The following is a 17,403-nucleotide window of genomic DNA, read 5'->3' on the forward strand; positions in this document are numbered from 1 at the left end:
AATGCCCTACATGCTTCTGTTTCCAGGAGAAGCATACAAGGCAAATGGGGAAATAGCTGTAGCATGAACTAGCACTCCTGCTTGCATTATGTTTTGTTCCCTTCTCTTCCCGGCTCCATTATTGAATAGTAGTTTGTAGAAAAAAAACACAGGCAGCAGCCCAGAGATGGACTCTTTAAGTATAATTATATTCTTCTTCTGTAAAAACTGCATTTTCTATTTATTGACTGCCATCCAATGGGAAGGGGAGAGGAGAGGAGCAGAACATGGAAAGGGAGAGCAAAACCTAATGTAGTTGGGGGAACCTAGAGCCCCACATGTCCTCTTGGAAACAGAGGTGTGCGGGGCAGTTGCATCTGGCAACGGTGGCTACAGCCTGGACATAAAGTCACCAAACTGGTACTTAACAGTGATTCTCAGTCGAGGTGCCACCAAATTTAGGGAATTTATGGAGGGGTACCTTGAATTTAAAAGGTTGAAAACCATTATTCTAGGCTGGTGATTCTCAATCAGGGTGCTCTGAGATCCTTTAGGGGTGCTGTGGAATGCCACACAATGTTAGCAGCATTAGGTGTGCAAATATGATTCACAAGATAAACCCAGTGTTTTTAAGTAAGAACCCATAGGGTTAAGAATTTGAACCTGTTGTAATCTGAGTTCTATGCAACAGAAAAAAATTGCTGTATGATTTTTCCATAATCAAAGAATGAATGAAAAATAAGAGCTGGCATTTTCTGAGGGATGCTTTAAGGCTAACAAGGTGTGTCTTGAGCCTGGGGGGCCTTGAGTCTTAAGACATTTGAAAACCACTGCTTTAGACAGAAAAAATAAAAGAGATGGTGGTATTGCCCTTCTGGCAAGTTGGGAAATGCAGTACTCTGCTAGGAAGCTCCTTGTGTTCTCAGCCAGAAGGGATGATGACTGATCAGCATGAAGAAAATATACACAGCGGGTGAAGAGAAGACATCAAAAAGGGACAAGAACTTTGGAGTGTCCCTCTCAGCACAACACAGAGGAGGGGCTGTGACAACTGGGGCAGGGTCCAAAGTCTGAGGCTAACGAACGCTCTTAGGTGTGAATCAGTGTGAACTTCCTGGTAAGGCAGCTCAGACACCTGAAGCTGGTGGGAGCCGATTGGTTGCAGTTCAGAGGGAGCGAGCTGAGTAAGTATAGGCGAAACGTCTCTGTTAGGTTGACCCCATCTAAGTAGGTCCAGGCAGCGGGAAGGGGGTTCAGTGGATGCCCTGAGATATTTTCAATGGTTTCCTTAGTTGTTGTCTCTTGGTTGGAAGACCAGGGTTTAAAGAGATACTGTTCTTTAGTTATCCGGTAGGTTTTATAAAGCAGAAGAGGGTGGAGAAGAAGTGGTAGGTCAGAGAAGCTGTCCCTTGGTGGGGAAGGAAGCAGTGCCCATTTGGAGAACATTGCCAAGCAGGAAGGGAAAGTACTGTGAGTGGCTGGTGTTAACCTGCAGCTTTTCATACATGGTCTGGACTCCACAAGCTGGCACAAGCTGATATCAAGGAAGGACAGGGTTCAGCCACCAGGTCGGTATTCACATGGCCTGAGCATCACATGTTTCTTAGTAGCTGGCACCTACTCAGCCCAGATCCAAAATGCAGTGCTTTTAACTCTAATAAACAAAATGGGTGTCTCCCTTCAAACAACCAAACTGCCCTCAGTTGATCCCTGCCCTAAGTGCTTGGGCCCTGAGTGTGACAAGGAGATGGTAATGGGAGTCATAGGGCTGTGCAGCCCCTGGGGAAGAAGGGGCTGTACTATTTACTGTGTAGCCCTTCATCCAGACTGCCTGCCAGTGGCTCAGGAGTCTGGAAGTCCTGAGATGCCCAGCTCCAGACAGTCTATATAGCCGGACTGCCCTGGTCCACAGACCCAGGGAGCCCTTCCAAGCTGCAGAGATTCTTCTAACCACCAAGGGTATAGGTTGTAGCCATGCTGGTCTAAGGACATAGGCAGACAAGGTTCTTTGAGTAAATCTGATATCTTTTATTAGACCAACTCAAATAGTTGGAAAAATTCTTCTTTGCAAGCTTTTGGGTATAAATACTAGGGCTCCGGGTGCTGATTCAATTCAGAGGAGATTCGGCCTGATTTGGCAGCTGAATCTCTGAATCTGAATCAAATTGGGAGACCAATAAAATGGTCCGAATCAATTTGAAGCTCTCTGAATCAATTTAGAAAAGATTCAGAGTTTCAGAGACATTCGGAGATTTGGGCAGTCCCTGCTCGCTGCTGCAGGGAGCTGGACCCGGACTCTGTGCTGGTAAGTGGGGGGCAGAGGGGCTGGAGGTGGGGGGAGGGAACCATAGGGGGGCCCCTGCCAGGCCCCATCCCCTGCCTGCTCCCCCAGCCTCCCTGAGCGTCCCCTGACCCCCCCCCCACTCTTCTAGCCCCATCAATGGCTGCCCTGCCTAGCCCCAGCATCCTGGCTCTTTAAAAAAATAGGCCCTGCACTCACCAGCTGTTGCAGTGACTGTTGGGGCTTCTGGGGGCTTGTGGCAGAGCCCCCCCCATTCAGCACAGGGCAGTGGGGTGCAGTGGGGATCACGCCCTTGCCTGGCAGGAGCCAGTGAATGCAGGGCTTTTTTTTCTTTTCTTTTTAAGAGCTGGGATGCTGGGGCCAGGCGGGGCAGCCATTAATGGGGCTGGGAGAGCAGGCAGGGGATGGGGTCTACTTGATTCAGAGATTTGGCTGATTCAGCCGAATCAATTTGGGACGGTGATTCGAATCACTGAATCCAATCGCTGTCCTCTGAATCTGCCAAATCTGAATCCGAAGCGAATACTAGCCACTTCACACAGGCCTAATAAATACCTTTCATCAGGCTAAGAAAGCATCTGCAGTTTGTGTGTGGTCTTCCTGGATGGAATGAATAGTAAAGAAGCCAGAGGCTGGGCTGGTATGCATACAAGACAGATAGTCAGTGAAGATGTAAACTGAGGAGTCAGTGGGTAAGAGACAGGCTTGGGGTGGGGCAGAAGGGTGAGGGGGGGAGGGGAGTTCCCCAATTTGAAAATCAGTTTCAGCAAGCTGCTGCAGGGCGCAGGGAACTTCCAGCTGCCTGAAAACTGCAAACTGATGTTATAATATAGACTTTAACCTGGGCCAACCACTCTCTTTTGCAGTCTCTTTGCCATTATGTCGATGCCAGGAGGCAGGACCACTCAGGTGTTGGTAATCATGGCTCCAGACAGTGCTGGCATCACCCCAGAGAGACAAACCATGAACTCTGTGAATCAACCTCAACAGATCAACCGGAGGGTGGACCGGACAATGGCGATATTCTTGAGAGCAGAGCCTAAGACACTGGGGGTAAGTGGGGTTACAAATTGCTGCAGTGCAGTGCGTGGAAATGGAGGTTTATGGGGAAAGGCCCGGGAGCCAGAGCACACTCCAGACTTAAGCCTTTTTTCCTTAACAAACAGCTTTTTAGGAAAGGATGCAAAGGAATGGATACCATCACATTAACTGGTACCTCAAGGATCAGTGGAGGACTTGAGCTTGTCTTCAAGACAGAGCACTGTCCCTCCTTTTTCCTGAACTATAGCACAGGAATTTTATGATTATGTCGCAACTGGGGGATGTGGTCCAGTCAGGAGCCTCAGCCACGGAAGGGACTGCGGCCCTGAACAATTAAACTATAACTCGTAGAAGGCACAACCTCAGTACATCAGACATGGTCCAGGCCTGAACCAAGCCAAACCTGCATTTCAAGGAAATTTGACAAACTGAATTTAAATATTTCCAAATCATCTTTTTAATTCTGAAAAAAGTGTCAAATATTTCAACATTTTCTTCCTGATTTGGAACCTAATCACATGTCAAAATACGGGAATTTCTTGAGAGAGGAAAATTCTTCTTTTTGATCAGCTTTGCTTATGACATGGTGGTGTCTTTGTTCTTCTCCAAAGAGGAAAGGAAGTGACTTCTTTCATATTGGTCCATCCTCTCCAAACAGGCCATCCAGATCTTGATCGGGCTGATTCACATGGGATTTGCAAGTGTCTCTATAATTCTTATAGAAGCACAGACATCATACGTCTCTGTCACCACGTACAGCGGGTACCCCTTCTGGGGGGGGTTGATGGTGAGTAGAGCATGCAGAAGTGTTTTGGAAAGGATGGCAGGGAACTTGACATCTATCATCACTTGACACTTTAGTGGTGAGTTATTGGGTTAGTAACAGTCAGCCGGGGTGCACTCCTCAAACTGAGTGGAGGAGCTGAGCTGAGGTAAGCCTGGGTGTCACTACTTTGTCAGGTGGCTGGTGGAAACAGTGGCTCTGGATGGTGCCCCATGCCCCTGTCCAGACCTCAGATTTGTTTCATGTTTCCTGATTTCAGCTCCTGACTGGTATCCTTGGCTCGTATCTCGACTACTGTCAAAATGCTGACAGTTGAGCTGGACCAAACATAACCTAGTACCGAAAAATGACAATGGCTATGGACACACTTAGGGCCTTGTTACAAATAAATTTTGGGCAGCTCCTCTTAATCCTTGGATTGTCCCCATGTTAAAACCTGTAAGTGGCTTAAAGCACTTGATATGTGGCTCAAAGTTACATGACTCCAGGGCAGGATTATCTCTTGATCTGTAAAACCCAGCTCCTGTTCCATTAAGATGTGGCCATAAATGTGCCACTTAAGTTGAAGGTGTGACTGCAAGCTAACACTAAGACAGTCAACATTTTTGCAGTTCACTGGGCTTGTCTACATAAGACACTTAACTGTGCAGTAGCCTAGTTTACTGCACAGTAAGCATGTGCGTCCACATGTGCACATGCTTACTGTGCAGTAAATCCTTGCTAATCATGAGTAAATTTGCTACCTGCAAATTCATGTAGTAAATTTACTTTCAATTAGTAACATCTTAGTAGCAGTCATGTAGACACCTGACCAGGAGCAAATCTGCTCCCAGTCAGCTGTTCACTAGGGAGCGGGAGATTGCTTCCTGTCTCCGGGAACTGCTTGCTGCTGAGGCAGGCTCCACCACTGGAGCCTGGGTGGGGACTATGACCCCCTGCCCTGGTAGCAGGGAGGTCCAAGCCCCCCATTCTGAGATTGCGATCAGGAAGCAGGGGCTGGGAGGAAAATTCTTGCAGTGGAGAAAATGGCCAACACTTGCAGGGCAGCTTCCCAGGGCCAAAACGCTGACCCGTGAAGCCTCTGCTCCACCACCACAGTTGGGAGTGGGGGACTGGGAGATCTTTATCTCCCAGCAGCAGCTCCATGATTGTGGGGCCTATGCTGGAAGACCCTAATCTCCTAGCAATGGCCCCGCGACTGCAGAGCTGGTGCTGGGAGATAAGGGTATCCCAGCGTCGGCCCTGCAACCATGGAGATGGCACTGGAAAATAACGAACTCCCAGAACCGGTCCTTCAGTTGCAGAGCTGGTGCTGGGAGATAATGATCTCCCAGCCTGAGCTCTGCAACCATGAAGCTTGGGCTGGGATATAAGGGTCTCCCATCACCGGCCCTGCAGTGTGGAGCTGGCACTCGCAGCTCCCTGCTGGCGGGGGCTGGGGAGCCTGTTCCCCACCCAGTTCCATGCACATGGAGCTGGGCAGGGACCCAGCTGGAGAGCTGTGGGGAATGAGCTCCCCAACCTGTTCCCCACCCAGCTCTGTGCTCGCAGAGCTGAGCAGTAAACCAACTCCCCCGCCTCCATCCTGCATGCAGAGGTCTAGGAACTGTCCTGGTTAGGGCAGGTCCCAGCCCCATACCTTGATCAGGTGATTGAGGCACAAGGCATGAAAAGAGCTGCAGGGGTGGGGTAGATCCCAGTTCCCTGCCCTGATCTGCTGGTGGGGCAGCTAGCAGTGAGCTAGGGCCAGGAACTAGGAGCTGGGAGCTAGGGCCAGGAGTTCCCTGCTGCCGGGGCAGGGGGACATTGTCCCTGCCCTGGCAGCAGGGAGCCCCCGGGTCAGGGTGTAATGTGCCAGCCTAGGCCAGGAGATAGCCATCTCCTGGCCCAGTGCTCTCTGCCAGCCCCTGGGCTACCACCCTGTGGAGCCTAAAGCTCCCCCTAGTGGTGGCATGGGCCCATTGCAGGGCCCCAGGAAGCAGGACCAGTTTACTGCCATTAGCAGCAAATCTGCTCCTGCTTCAATGTATGTATAGATGCGTGTGCAGGAACGTTTACTTGCAAATTGTTTACTAAACTGTTCCTGAATCAAATTCATGTGTAGATGCACCCACAGTGTAACAGGTAGCAAGGCCTTTAATGTAGACAGAAGACAAGAGAGATGCTTCCAGCTAAGAGACTTTTCACATATACAAATGATCCAGTCTAAGCCATACACATCTCCTTTTAAGTATTATTAGCTTAATTGTACTCAGAGGGTGCATCTACACAAGACACTATGTTGCTATATCATCAGCGGGCATAACCTGTGACGTCGATGCTATTGCTCAGTAGGATCGAAAATGATTCGTGCTGCCAGGACTGCATAGTAACAGCAGTTACTGTGCAGTCATTTAGTACTTGCTTTAGCAAGTACTAAGTAACTGTGCCGTAACAACTGTGCAGTCAGGCACATGTGTAGAAGTGCCCACAGATAACCTGAGAGTTGCAGGGGAAATATAGTGCTAGGAAAAACTTCAGAAAAATTTCCATATGCAGTCCCTTTCCCTCCAATCTAAAACTCATCGCTACATGCTTGAAAGGAACTCCTTCCAAACTCCTCCTGTGAGGGCAGCTACAGCCATTCCAGCTATTTCTCTGCCTGCCGTACATGCAGCAGTCCCGGATTTCCAGTTTGGAGATCAGGTCTGATCTGTAGACTCACCATCTGCATCCTGTGTCTGAGGTCAAAGGCCAGGTGCCAGTAAGTCCTTGGCTAAGTGCCTCTGCTTGCTGGACTGATGGTAGTATAGTTTCATAGTTGTTAGGGGCTGGAAGGGACCTTATAGATCATTGAGTCCAGCCCCCCTGCACTTGGGAAAGAAAGACTGCTGGGATCAGATGACCCAAGCAAGATGGGTGTCAAGATGTTTTTTGAAGATTGCCAGGGTGGGTGACTGTACCACTTCTGGGGGGAGCCTGTTCCAAACCCTCGGCACTCAACTTTTAACATATCCAAGCCCTTGTGAAGTCACTAACTCAGCAACTCCTGGTTGGTGGGCTTATGAAAAGGCCCAAGCTTTGTGAGGTCACGTGTTTTCCATCTCCAACTTGCTGAGCTCAAGTCAAAATCCAGGCTTTTGTGGGTGTGTCCAGATGTGCATAGATGTTTGGTTCTCTAGGGACAAGTAGTGGTGGTGCACCTTGCACCGCTGCTTCTTGTCTCTGTGGAATGCCTGTACCACGCACGCTTTGGCATGCAGCAAGTTGCCCTGGGTGGCATAGGGGAGGCTGGAGCCAGCACTGTGATGGCCCCACCAGCTTTATCTGGGGTCCTGGAGGCCTCCTGGGAGCTGCAGCCATGGTGATCCTGCAGATTAGAACCTGGTGACAGCGACAGCACGGCTCCGATTGGCACAGCTCCGCTTTCTAGCAGCACATGCTGCCCAAGCATGTGCTGCTTCCAGTTTTTTTGACCTCTGGATATCAAGGGGTTCAAAAACACATGGAAAAAAAATGGAGCAGCGAATGCTTAGGCAATATGTGCTGCTAGAAAGTGGGGCCAGGCCACTTGGAGCTGTGCTGTTGCTGCCAGATTGCCCAGCTCCCCATTCCCTGATCATGATGGTGAAGCAAGGGCTGGGAGATAAGGATCTCCCAGCCCCCACTTTCTAACTGTAATCTCAGAGTGGGTGCTTGGAAATCTGTACTGCCAGGGCAGGGGGACATAATTCCTGCTTGGGCTCCAGTGGCAGCACCCGCCCTGGCAGCAATCAGCTCCCAGGGCAGGGAGCAATCTCACCCCCTACTGCCCTGTTCACTGGGAGCAGATTTGCTCCTGGTCAGGTGTCTACATGAGCACTACTACACAGTATTTAATCACAAGTAAATTTGCTGCTTGCATTTGCAGGTAGCAAATTTACTTGTGATTAGCGAAGTTTACTGTGCAGTAAGCATGCGCATGTGTAGGCATGCATTCTAACTGCCCAATAAACTATGCTACTGCTCAGTAAAGTATCCTGTGTAGACGTACCCACCCTGTTCTTAAAATGAGCCCAGGGTTCAGATCACAATGACTTCGGTATTTCACATGCCAGAGATAAACAGTGACTCTGTGGAGAGAAGAGAGGAAGCATCTATTGAAGGAGGATTGCAGTAGAGGTGTCATTTGACCAGGCTGGATTGCGATGGTTTAGGAGGCAGTCTGTCCACTCTGAAGGAAGGACCCTTGCCTCCTTGCCCTCATGCCTATCACATACAGGCTGTCTTGAATATTCTTATACCCGTGAAGTAATCTCCTGCCCCTTAACAATATCTCAATCTTTTTCTTTTTCTGCACAGTTCCTCATTTCTGGATCCCTCTCAGTTGCAGCTGAGCTGCATCACAGTACCTGTCTGGTGAGTTCCTCTCCAAGGTTTCCTCCACTTCTATATTACTAAGGGATATGTAGAGTTTATCCATTCTTTCCCAGAAGAGCCAGGATGGAGGATGTATGACAGGGAAGAGAAGAGACCTGTGAATCAAGCACATGGAGCATGCACACTGCAGGGAAAAAAAGAAGAAACAGGCAGGGGCCTGGAGGGAAAACAAGGATACTAGTTTAAGGCATCCCCTTCCCTCTTCCCCAGCAGCCTGACTGTTCCCTCCTGGAAGCAGTTCCTGGTGAACCAACTTTCTCTTGATTAAAAAAAACCTGGGGCTGTCAAACAATTAAAAAATTGATCACAATTAGTTGTGCGATTAAAAAAATTAGTCACAATTAATCATGATTTTAATCACACAGCTAAAAATTCACAATTATGATCAGAAAAACTCAAAATTATGCAATTATGCAGGTACTTTGTATGGTTAGGGGTGGATGTGGGGTGTGTGGGGGGCTGTGGGTGTGTGGGGGCGGGGGGCTGGAGCCCCTCAGGGGGGTCTGAGCCCAGGGAGTGGGAACCCCTGCACAGCCTGGCAGGATGCCCAATATGAAGCCAAAGTGTAATTCAAACCTTGACACTGCTCCATGCCTCATGCAGGCACATGGGTCAGTGTGAGTCCCAGTAGGGGGACACAGGAGCCAAGGAATGCCTGGTACCCCACACCTCCTTGCCGGGACCCACATCAGCTCATGCTTCAGACACAGGTGCAAGTCCCCATGTGGAGGCACAGGGCACCAGGTGTTACCCAACTTTTGCATTACCCCACACCTTTGCATCACCCAATGCCAGGACCCACACTGACTCATGCCTCCACATGAGGCACAGTTCAGCCACCCCAGCCAATCCACTTCATTTTGGTGAACCCTGTTTCTACCCATAGAGACTTCCCAGCTCTTCCTAGCTCCTGTGTCATAATTACTGAGAAGAATGGGAGTTGGCTGCCATCATTTTTTCAGACAGTCTCACCTCCACATGCAAACTAGCTCCAGGGAAATATCAGCCATCTTTATGGGGTCAGTAAAGGCCAGTTGGCACCCATTTTGAATAAGGAAAGATTTCTTGTATATATATTTCTCATCTTGTTTACATGATTCAGGTTTTTAATCCACAAACTACTTAAGGAAGCAATACCAAAGAGTTTTGGGGAACACCATGAGTCTGAGAGATGCTGGGATTCTTGCTCTACTAGTGTTCAGGGGCCAGGAGGGGAAGCAAAATAGGGGGAAAGGGGAGGGGGGTGCCCAGATGGGGAGGGGGCGGGTGGGGGGACAGGGGGTGCCTTTACTCTGGATCTGAGCTGGAACCAAAGGCCTAAAACCCAACTATTATTTTCCCAAGAATAAAAAGTTTCTATTTTGATTGCCATATTCTGCTCCCCACCTTTTTTTTTTCATTTTTATTTGATTTAAAAGGATATGTTATGAAAATAGCTCTATCTTCCCTCTGTGGGGCTCAGCATTTTCAGTCCTACCTAAAGTGGGTGGTAGTGAGCACAGAGGAAGGCCTAATGACAATGACCTGAGGTCTTGTACACACATGCAGTAGCTGTTCCTGCATAGCTCCATGTGTGCTTATTCCAGAATTTTGCTTTGAAATAATATTACGTGAATGAGGCACTCTTGTTCTGGAGTACGAGAGGGCAGGCATGGAGATTTCCAGGAGAGCTATTTCATTGTTTTCAGAGGCTACTTCAATCTAGATTAGCATTCAGGTTTAGAACCAGAGAGTTCATACACCCTTTTCTTGCCATCACTAACATTCTTGTTAGTGGATGCATCTGTTTATAGCCTATATGAATTTTGGTGCCTAAAAAGTGATTTTATTTCACCCTATTCAGGCCCTGAAAACCCATTAACGCATCTACTTTTCTAATACACTGTCATCTAACCCGTGGGAGTGAGTCACAAAGGAAGCAGTGAGGAAGAGGAGGGTCCACCCACCTCTCACATTAACAGTTTTTCAGGCACTCAAGCAGGATGGAATAGAATCACATTTAGGGGCATTTATTCACATGCTTTTTTTCCCAGGATGCACCAGAGATTCACTGCTTTGGAGCAGACTTGATTAATCGAGCTAAGGCAAGCTAAGGCGAACTGCCCTGCACCCCTGCAGTTGTATAAGAGGTGAAATGTGCATCAGCATGCTGAAAATGGCAATGATGCGCTTTTGAACTAAAGCACTTCCAAGGTGTTTTAATTCAAAAGTATGCCACCACCATTTTCTCAGTGCTGATACGCATTTTGCCACTTATACACCTGTAAGTGTCGTAGCGCCAGGCGCTTTTCAAAGCACCTGGCGCTGCAGCGCTTGCATCTGTAAAAATGCCCAGCGTGCCTGAGTCCATGTATGTGCCTAATTGTTAGTGTGCAGCTAAAAACAACACCTTTCTACAAGCCCTGAATCTCAGGTCTTCTATACCCTAGTCTTCCACAAGAACTGAGATTCATCCTGGCTTTACCAGTTCTCTAAAAGGGATTCAGGGTTTGGGTTGAATGTAAGGGACAAGTTCTTATTTTAACCAAACCTTTTCTCCCTCCACCGACAAATAACATTCCTCTTTCAGGTGAAAGGCAGCTTAGGAACGAACCTCGTCAGTGCCATCTTTGCCTCTTGTGGGACAATTCTGTTGACAGTAGAGCTGATTATTAATGGAATATTTTTCTCTTATATGGATCAAGAGCCTCTGTTTGTAAGTGACCTGATTCCGCCATGCACCATATTCATTGCTTTGCCTGTTTAGAAAACCTGGTGTCTGGAATAACTCACATTAGGCACAGATCTAGATGGCTCTCATTTCAAATTAAAAAATGCCAAGATAAACAAATGAAGAATATGAGTAACCCAGAGGGCATGAGCTTCATTTATACTAGGACAGTGATACACTGCTCTGGCCATGCAGATTCTATACGGTAAATGAGAACCAGGACACTTGGCCTCATTGGAAATGTATCCTACTTCTTTCCTGAATTGAGGCTGTGAAGGATAAAGTCAAATGGTGAATTGCTCCCTTCACAACTAAGGAAACTATTACTGTTAGCAGTGCCTAAGTGGTTCCTCTTACCTCAGAGGGCAAAACCCCAGTTTCCACAGACAGCAGAGCAGGTTTCTACCACTGTATCCCTGACTCATTGTTGTGGTTGTTGCATCCTTGCAGCTGGTAGAGATGTTATATGCAAGGCACGCTCAGTAAAGTCCTCCATATGGAAAAATGGCTGCCCTGTACACAGGGAGCACCTTAGTGGCACTGATCTCTGCATACATACAAGTTGCAGCAAGGGAAGTTTAGGTTAGATATTAGCAAAAGCTTGTTTCATGAAGAAGGTAGTAAAGCACTGGAACAGGCTACCCAGTACTCAGAGAGGTGATGGAATCTCCGTCCTTGGAGGTTTTTAAAATCTAGCTAGGCAAAGCCTTGGCTGGGATGATTTATTTGGGAGTGGTCTTGCTTTGAGCAGGGGGTTGGACTACATGACCACCTAAGGCCCTTCTAACACTCACTCTCTTTATGCTGGCTCTGTGCCCTGCTACTAATGGGGATGCTAAATGGAACGAGGATTGTGTTTCTACACCACTCCTCTAAAAGGATGGGGAGAGCCAGGGATGGGCTTCAGCTTCCCCTAAAATGCACTCCTGGTGCATCCCCTTGGAGTGGAGGGGAGTGAGCTGTTGATGGAGTTCGTTGCAGCTTTCAGTAATGCATTATCTCAAACAGTCAAGAGTAACTATTGTTCCATGTGGTTCTGTGCTTCTCAGAAAGCTGGAAAGGGAATTGCAGCTACGCTATTGTTGGTCACTCTTCTGGAGCTCGCCATTGCAGTCTCAGTTTCTCACTTCGGGTGCCAGGCAACCTGCTGCCGACCTAAGGACGTGAGTGTCTTAGCTCTCAATGGGCTGAAAGTAGAGGGAGTTCTTATGTTAAGTATCTTCCCTAAAGAATGCATTTGGGAAAGGCCTTGTACATGTCTGGAGCAGAGGGGGGACAGTGATGTTTTCTAAGTAAGGACTGGGTGAAGATTTAAAAAAAGAAAAGAAAAGGTTTTGGACCAGTTATTTTTAGCTAAAAACATCTGCTTTCCACGGAAAATATTTTATTAGAAAACTGATTACTCCAAATCAAAAAAATATTCAATTCAAAATGGTACCACTCTGCCCCATGGAAGTTGTATTTCAAGTGATAAATGCTTCTGGGGTCAGATTCTATTCTACCTATTGGGCATCTAAATCAGGGGTGGACAAAATATGGCCTGTGAGCCAGATCCAGCCCTCCATATGATTCTGTCTTACCCATGACTGATCCACTCAAGGAGAATTGTATCCAGCCTGCAGCTGCCCTGGCTTTAAGCACCTCTAGCCCTTCTTCCTTCCTTGTGCCATAGCTAGCTACAGCAGCAGAAGCAGCTCCAGCGGCCAGGCAGCCTCTCTCTTCCTGTCCCAGCCCAGCGCGGCCTGCCCTGTCCCACCCCCAGCCCCCAGTGTATGCTTCAAGGCAAGGGGCACTGAGCTCCTGGCCAGGCTTGTGCCCAGCCAGGCTGTCTGTGTGCAGCTCCAACTTCACGGCCATTCACAGACCAGACAGCCTGGCCCCAGCTAAGTTGAAGCTTGGGTATGATTCTCCCTACAGCTAGGGGGAGGAGGTGCTGGGGAAGAGGACCAGGAGCCACTGATTATCCGGACCCTGCTGGGCCAGAAATAGCTGGGGCCTGGTAGGCATGCGGGCATCACTAACGTGGTGCTGTGTTGTGTTCCCGCATGCTACTTAAGGCCATGACACGTGGACACAACTGGAGCAGCTGACATAGCTCTTGCTTGACCCTGATATGGCCCTTGACTAGACCTAAGTTCCCAGCATGTGGTACTGGCCCCCTTCTCTCTGCACTTCCTCCCCTGCCCTGAGTCCCCAGCATGTGGCTGTGATGTGCCAGTGCCAAAAAAAAAAAAAAAAATGTTCCCACGCACCGCTTTGGTTCACATGGGTGCAGCTGGTATGGCTCTTGTCTAATCCAGCTGCATGCCAGGGAAATAGGGCGGGAGAGAAGGTGCAAGGTGGGGATGTGGGGAACTTGTGTGTTTGTGTGTTTGCATGTGAGTGTTCATGTCTGTGCATGCCTGTGTGTTTCCACATGTATGTGTCTACTTGTGTGTGTGCAAATATGTGTCTAAACATGTGTGTCTGTGAATGCATGTGTGCACCGCCCTTAAAAGCTCAACAAAACTCATTAATTGGCCCTCCAACCCAAATAATTGCACTCCCCTGAAATGGACCCTGAAAATCAATTAATGAATGCATCTTTACTTTTATAACACACCAGGGCTGCCAACACAAGATTTTTTTTTTTTTTTGCTGACAATCTGCAACTTTTTTACTGAAATATGTTTTTACTAATATATGTTTTACCTAATGTAAATGTAACCCTTCTGCCAGGGCCTGGACAGCAGTAACAAGGAGCGGATTCAAATTTTGGGTTTAACACCAACATTTAACAGTCTTACTTGACTACAGCAATGGTTTTACACTGTGTTTCCCCCAACCCAGGGGTCCCCTGCTCACCTCACACCCTGACACCCCCAACTACACGGTGCACTATGCTGCCCCTCTCTATCCCACCCCTGAGTTTTAACACCAGCGGCCCCACTCTTCCTGTCCTGATGCAAATCCCCACCCAATACCTATCTCCCCTTCCAGCCCCACAGGTTAATCCCAGCTCATCACCCACTCCCTGTCTTGCTCAGTGCCACAAACTGTCTGGCCCTGCCTACATTTGAGGCAAAAAGCCATTACAAGGAGCATAGGCAGATGCAGTGGTGGCACATGCCCAGGAGCATGGGTGGGGAGGTGCTAGAGAGGCTTCCATGGGCCACAGAACCCTGAGAGAATTCTCTCTGCAGGGTGCTGCACTCCTGCTCAAACACCAGGTGGTGCTGCTCTGCTTTGTCTACCCATCAATGCCTGTTTCCAGTCTCAGTCTCAGAACAGAGCTTCAGTCGAGCTCAAGACTCCTTAGTTTTTTATGGATAGCTCTTTTTTTAACAGACTTTATGGATAAGCATTTTTAGCCTCCTTTTCCCAGCCTGTACATAAATTTACAGGCAGTTGGCAATCCTGTACACACAGTCATCTTGCCCTGAAGATGGAGTCACAAAACAACAGTGAAAAGGAAGAGACCCCACCCATCTTTTGCAGGAGATGGTTTTCAGGGACTCAAGCAGTGTGGTATAGAATCACATCTGAGTACCTAAGTGTTATAGAGTCATATTTAAGCACCTAAGTTCGCTTACCTGGAGGATCTGGCCCCTACTGTCCTTGTTTTGGTTAAGGACTCCAGCTAGATGACATCTCCCATACTGTAAAATGTCTAGGGACCACCATGGCACCTCCTGCAAGGGAAGAGTACTGGTATGTCATGGGAGAAGTAGTACAGCTACAAGAACTATCCCATAGAAGAGATTGGGAGCCATAGCGCAACTGTCACAAGGCACTGTGAGAAAAGACATTGATGCTGGAGGCTGATGTCTTTGATGTAATACCATTTCCTTGAGCACAGGAGGAATCTTAGAGCAAGCAAGAGTTTCCCTACCACAGCTCCAAGCCTCTTTCAACCAGTATCTGACCCAAAAGCTCTCCTGGCTTGTCTTTGGGATGCCCACTGGGTGGGTCCAGGAGAATAGGGACTTGAGGCAACAAAGCTGTGCTGTCCAGGAGGCACCAGGAGAGCAGTTCTTAATTGAAACATGAAGGCATTGGTCATTCACCTTTTCAATCAATATCCAATTTTCCACAGAAAGTGGACACAATTCATGAAAAAATATACTGTAGTGGACCACCTGATTTTTCACTCAAAACTTGTTTTTCAGACAGCTTTAGCAAAGAGCACATAAGGCTGCCTGCAGCTCCAGCAAAAAACTGGTGCTTCATTAATTTGAACCCAGAAGAAACACAGACAAATGACCTTTACTTCTAGGTCTGGTGGGACCCACCTCATTTAGTCTATGAGTGCCCAACATCAAACCTGCTTAAGTCAGGGCCCATGGAAACATCTTGACATTGTAACCAAAATGATATCAGTAATAGCAGACCAGTGTAATGTTCCATTGCACCTAATGCCCATCACCTCCCCAAGGAAAGCTGTATTGACAGGATATAGAGGGTTAATAATGAAGTTACTGGTGAAAGGATGTGATCATCCTCAGTGAAATGCCAGTCATTTCAGGAGAATTCCTCCATGCATGCATTTATCCCAGTTCTGGGAACTTAAAAGGATGAGAGAGATGATGGTGGCAATGCTATAGCACATGATTAGGTGTGGCAGGATCCAGGGTTTTTTAATTGATCAACATCGATAGATGGTGATTTCACCTCACACTCACAGACCAACAAAAATATAAAAATATTTCCATCGTTAATAATCAAAATTTATAGAAAGGGGGTGTAACAACAGACTGCTACCACAGCACCTGGGTGGGGTCCTGCTAAACAGCAGCTAGAGGCGGGAGGATAGAGGAGCCAGGGGGAAGGTGGGCACTGTGTGCCTGTTTGTGTGTGTGAGTCTGTCCTCTCTCCTGCCTCCCTGGCTCAGTGCCAGTCAGGCCCTCCCTTGCAAACTCGGGTGGGAGCAGAGCAAGCCACTGGCTGCAGGAGGGAGATGCTGCTGCAGCAGCCAGAGGTTTCCTTGCCAGGGGATGCGGGGAGGGAGGAGGGGGGAGAGGGGTGGCAGGAAGCAACTGGTTTGGGACAAAAGAAAAGTAGCACTGAACTTGGCGGCGCTGTGCACTGGGGCCAGGTGGTAGGCTGACAGCCTGGCAGCACAGCAACATTCCCCACACATGCTGTGTGCTAGGCTGGAGGAGGAAGCGGGCATGTCTATGTGTGTGTGTGTGTGTGTATGTGTGTGTGCGCGCGCGCGTGCACGCGTGTGTGTATGCATGTGTGCGTGCATGTGTGTGTATGCGCTTGCAAGCGTCTGTGTGTGTGTGTACATGCACACACACACACATACGAATGCCCCCACATCCCTAATTTCATGCAATCCTGAAAATGTAAATCAGTAAAAGTAAAAATAAATGCTTAAAAATAAAAATTGGTACTATCCATCAAAATTATTTCAAAATTAAAAGTCAAATTCTGCCAAGTCTACACATGATGATGGCTGAGGATCTGTGAATGAGTGATGGAGGTGATGATGATTTTCCTAAAGGTAGCTCATCATTTTTCTCTTTTTCTTTTTTCTCTTTCTTTCTTTTGTTTGTTTGTTTGTTGCAGGACGTGGTCCTCATGCCATATACTGTGAATACAAATTCAATGGTTTCTTCTACTCCACTGACTCCTCCCCCATCTTATGACAACATGGCTTATACTAAGAAGGAAGAGCTTTGAATAGAGGGACTCAGAAGGAATGAATACTAAAAACCACACGAAGGGAGGTTCCTTTTTAAGAGTACAATCCAGACCTGCCCTACCTGATCAATTTTCATTCTAGTCCATGAGCACAATTCTACATTCCAGCTCCCACCATGTTTGCAAAGGGAACTATTTTTGTTCTCTTTGCAGCTCTACCCCGTTCATCATTTTTATGTAATGAAAGATGAAATTGACTTTCCAGAAATATCTATCCACCAAAGGCTCATGCCCTGATCAATTTCCTTTCTGGTACCTTCAATAAAACTTGAAAACAGATCCTTTCCCAATTGTTGGCTAAATCACAAGTTATGCAAGGACATGGAATTGAAAAAGGAATTATACAAAAAACAGAAACTTGGAAACTTGGTGAAATTTACTATGGAGGAATATGAAGGTTAGTAGCACAGCTGGGGGCGGGGGGGGGCAATAAGAACAAAAGCCCTGAGCACCAATTCAGAGGGGGTACCAGAACGGCAGCTTTCAAAGAGCCTGCACTGC

The 17,403-nt window shown here is 47.8% G+C and overlaps 1 protein-coding gene across 1 annotated transcript; it reads left to right on the forward strand.

Annotated features, from left to right (window-relative positions):
• Window positions 1-1,095: 1,095 nt before the first annotated feature.
• Window positions 1,096-17,181, forward strand: LOC109282571 (membrane-spanning 4-domains subfamily A member 15). The gene is made up of 7 exons (XM_019484943.1): window positions 1,096-1,163; window positions 3,148-3,334; window positions 3,981-4,109; window positions 8,427-8,483; window positions 11,074-11,199; window positions 12,264-12,377; window positions 16,768-17,181. The coding sequence occupies exons 2-7, from the start codon at window positions 3,161-3,163 to the stop codon at window positions 16,879-16,881; spliced, it is 714 nt and encodes a 237-aa protein (XP_019340488.1). The 5' UTR covers window positions 1,096-1,163; window positions 3,148-3,160; the 3' UTR covers window positions 16,882-17,181.
• Window positions 17,182-17,403: the final 222 nt, after the last annotated feature.

This window comes from Alligator mississippiensis, chromosome 2 (genome assembly GCF_030867095.1).
Source record: "Alligator mississippiensis isolate rAllMis1 chromosome 2, rAllMis1, whole genome shotgun sequence".
Taxonomy (NCBI): Eukaryota; Metazoa; Chordata; order Crocodylia; family Alligatoridae; genus Alligator; species Alligator mississippiensis.

Excerpts from the sequence above, each read along its gene's own strand:
- LOC109282571 (XM_019484943.1), top strand. The coding sequence starts at position 3,161 with ATGTCGATGCCAGGAGGCAGGACCACTCAGGTGTTGGTAATCATGGCT. Across the intron at positions 4,110-8,426 it reads CCTTCTGGGGGGGGTTGATG|TTCCTCATTTCTGGATCCCT; the intron begins GTGAGTAGAGCA and ends TTTTCTGCACAG. Across the intron at positions 12,378-16,767 it reads CCTGCTGCCGACCTAAGGAC|GACGTGGTCCTCATGCCATA; the intron begins GTGAGTGTCTTA and ends TGTTTGTTGCAG.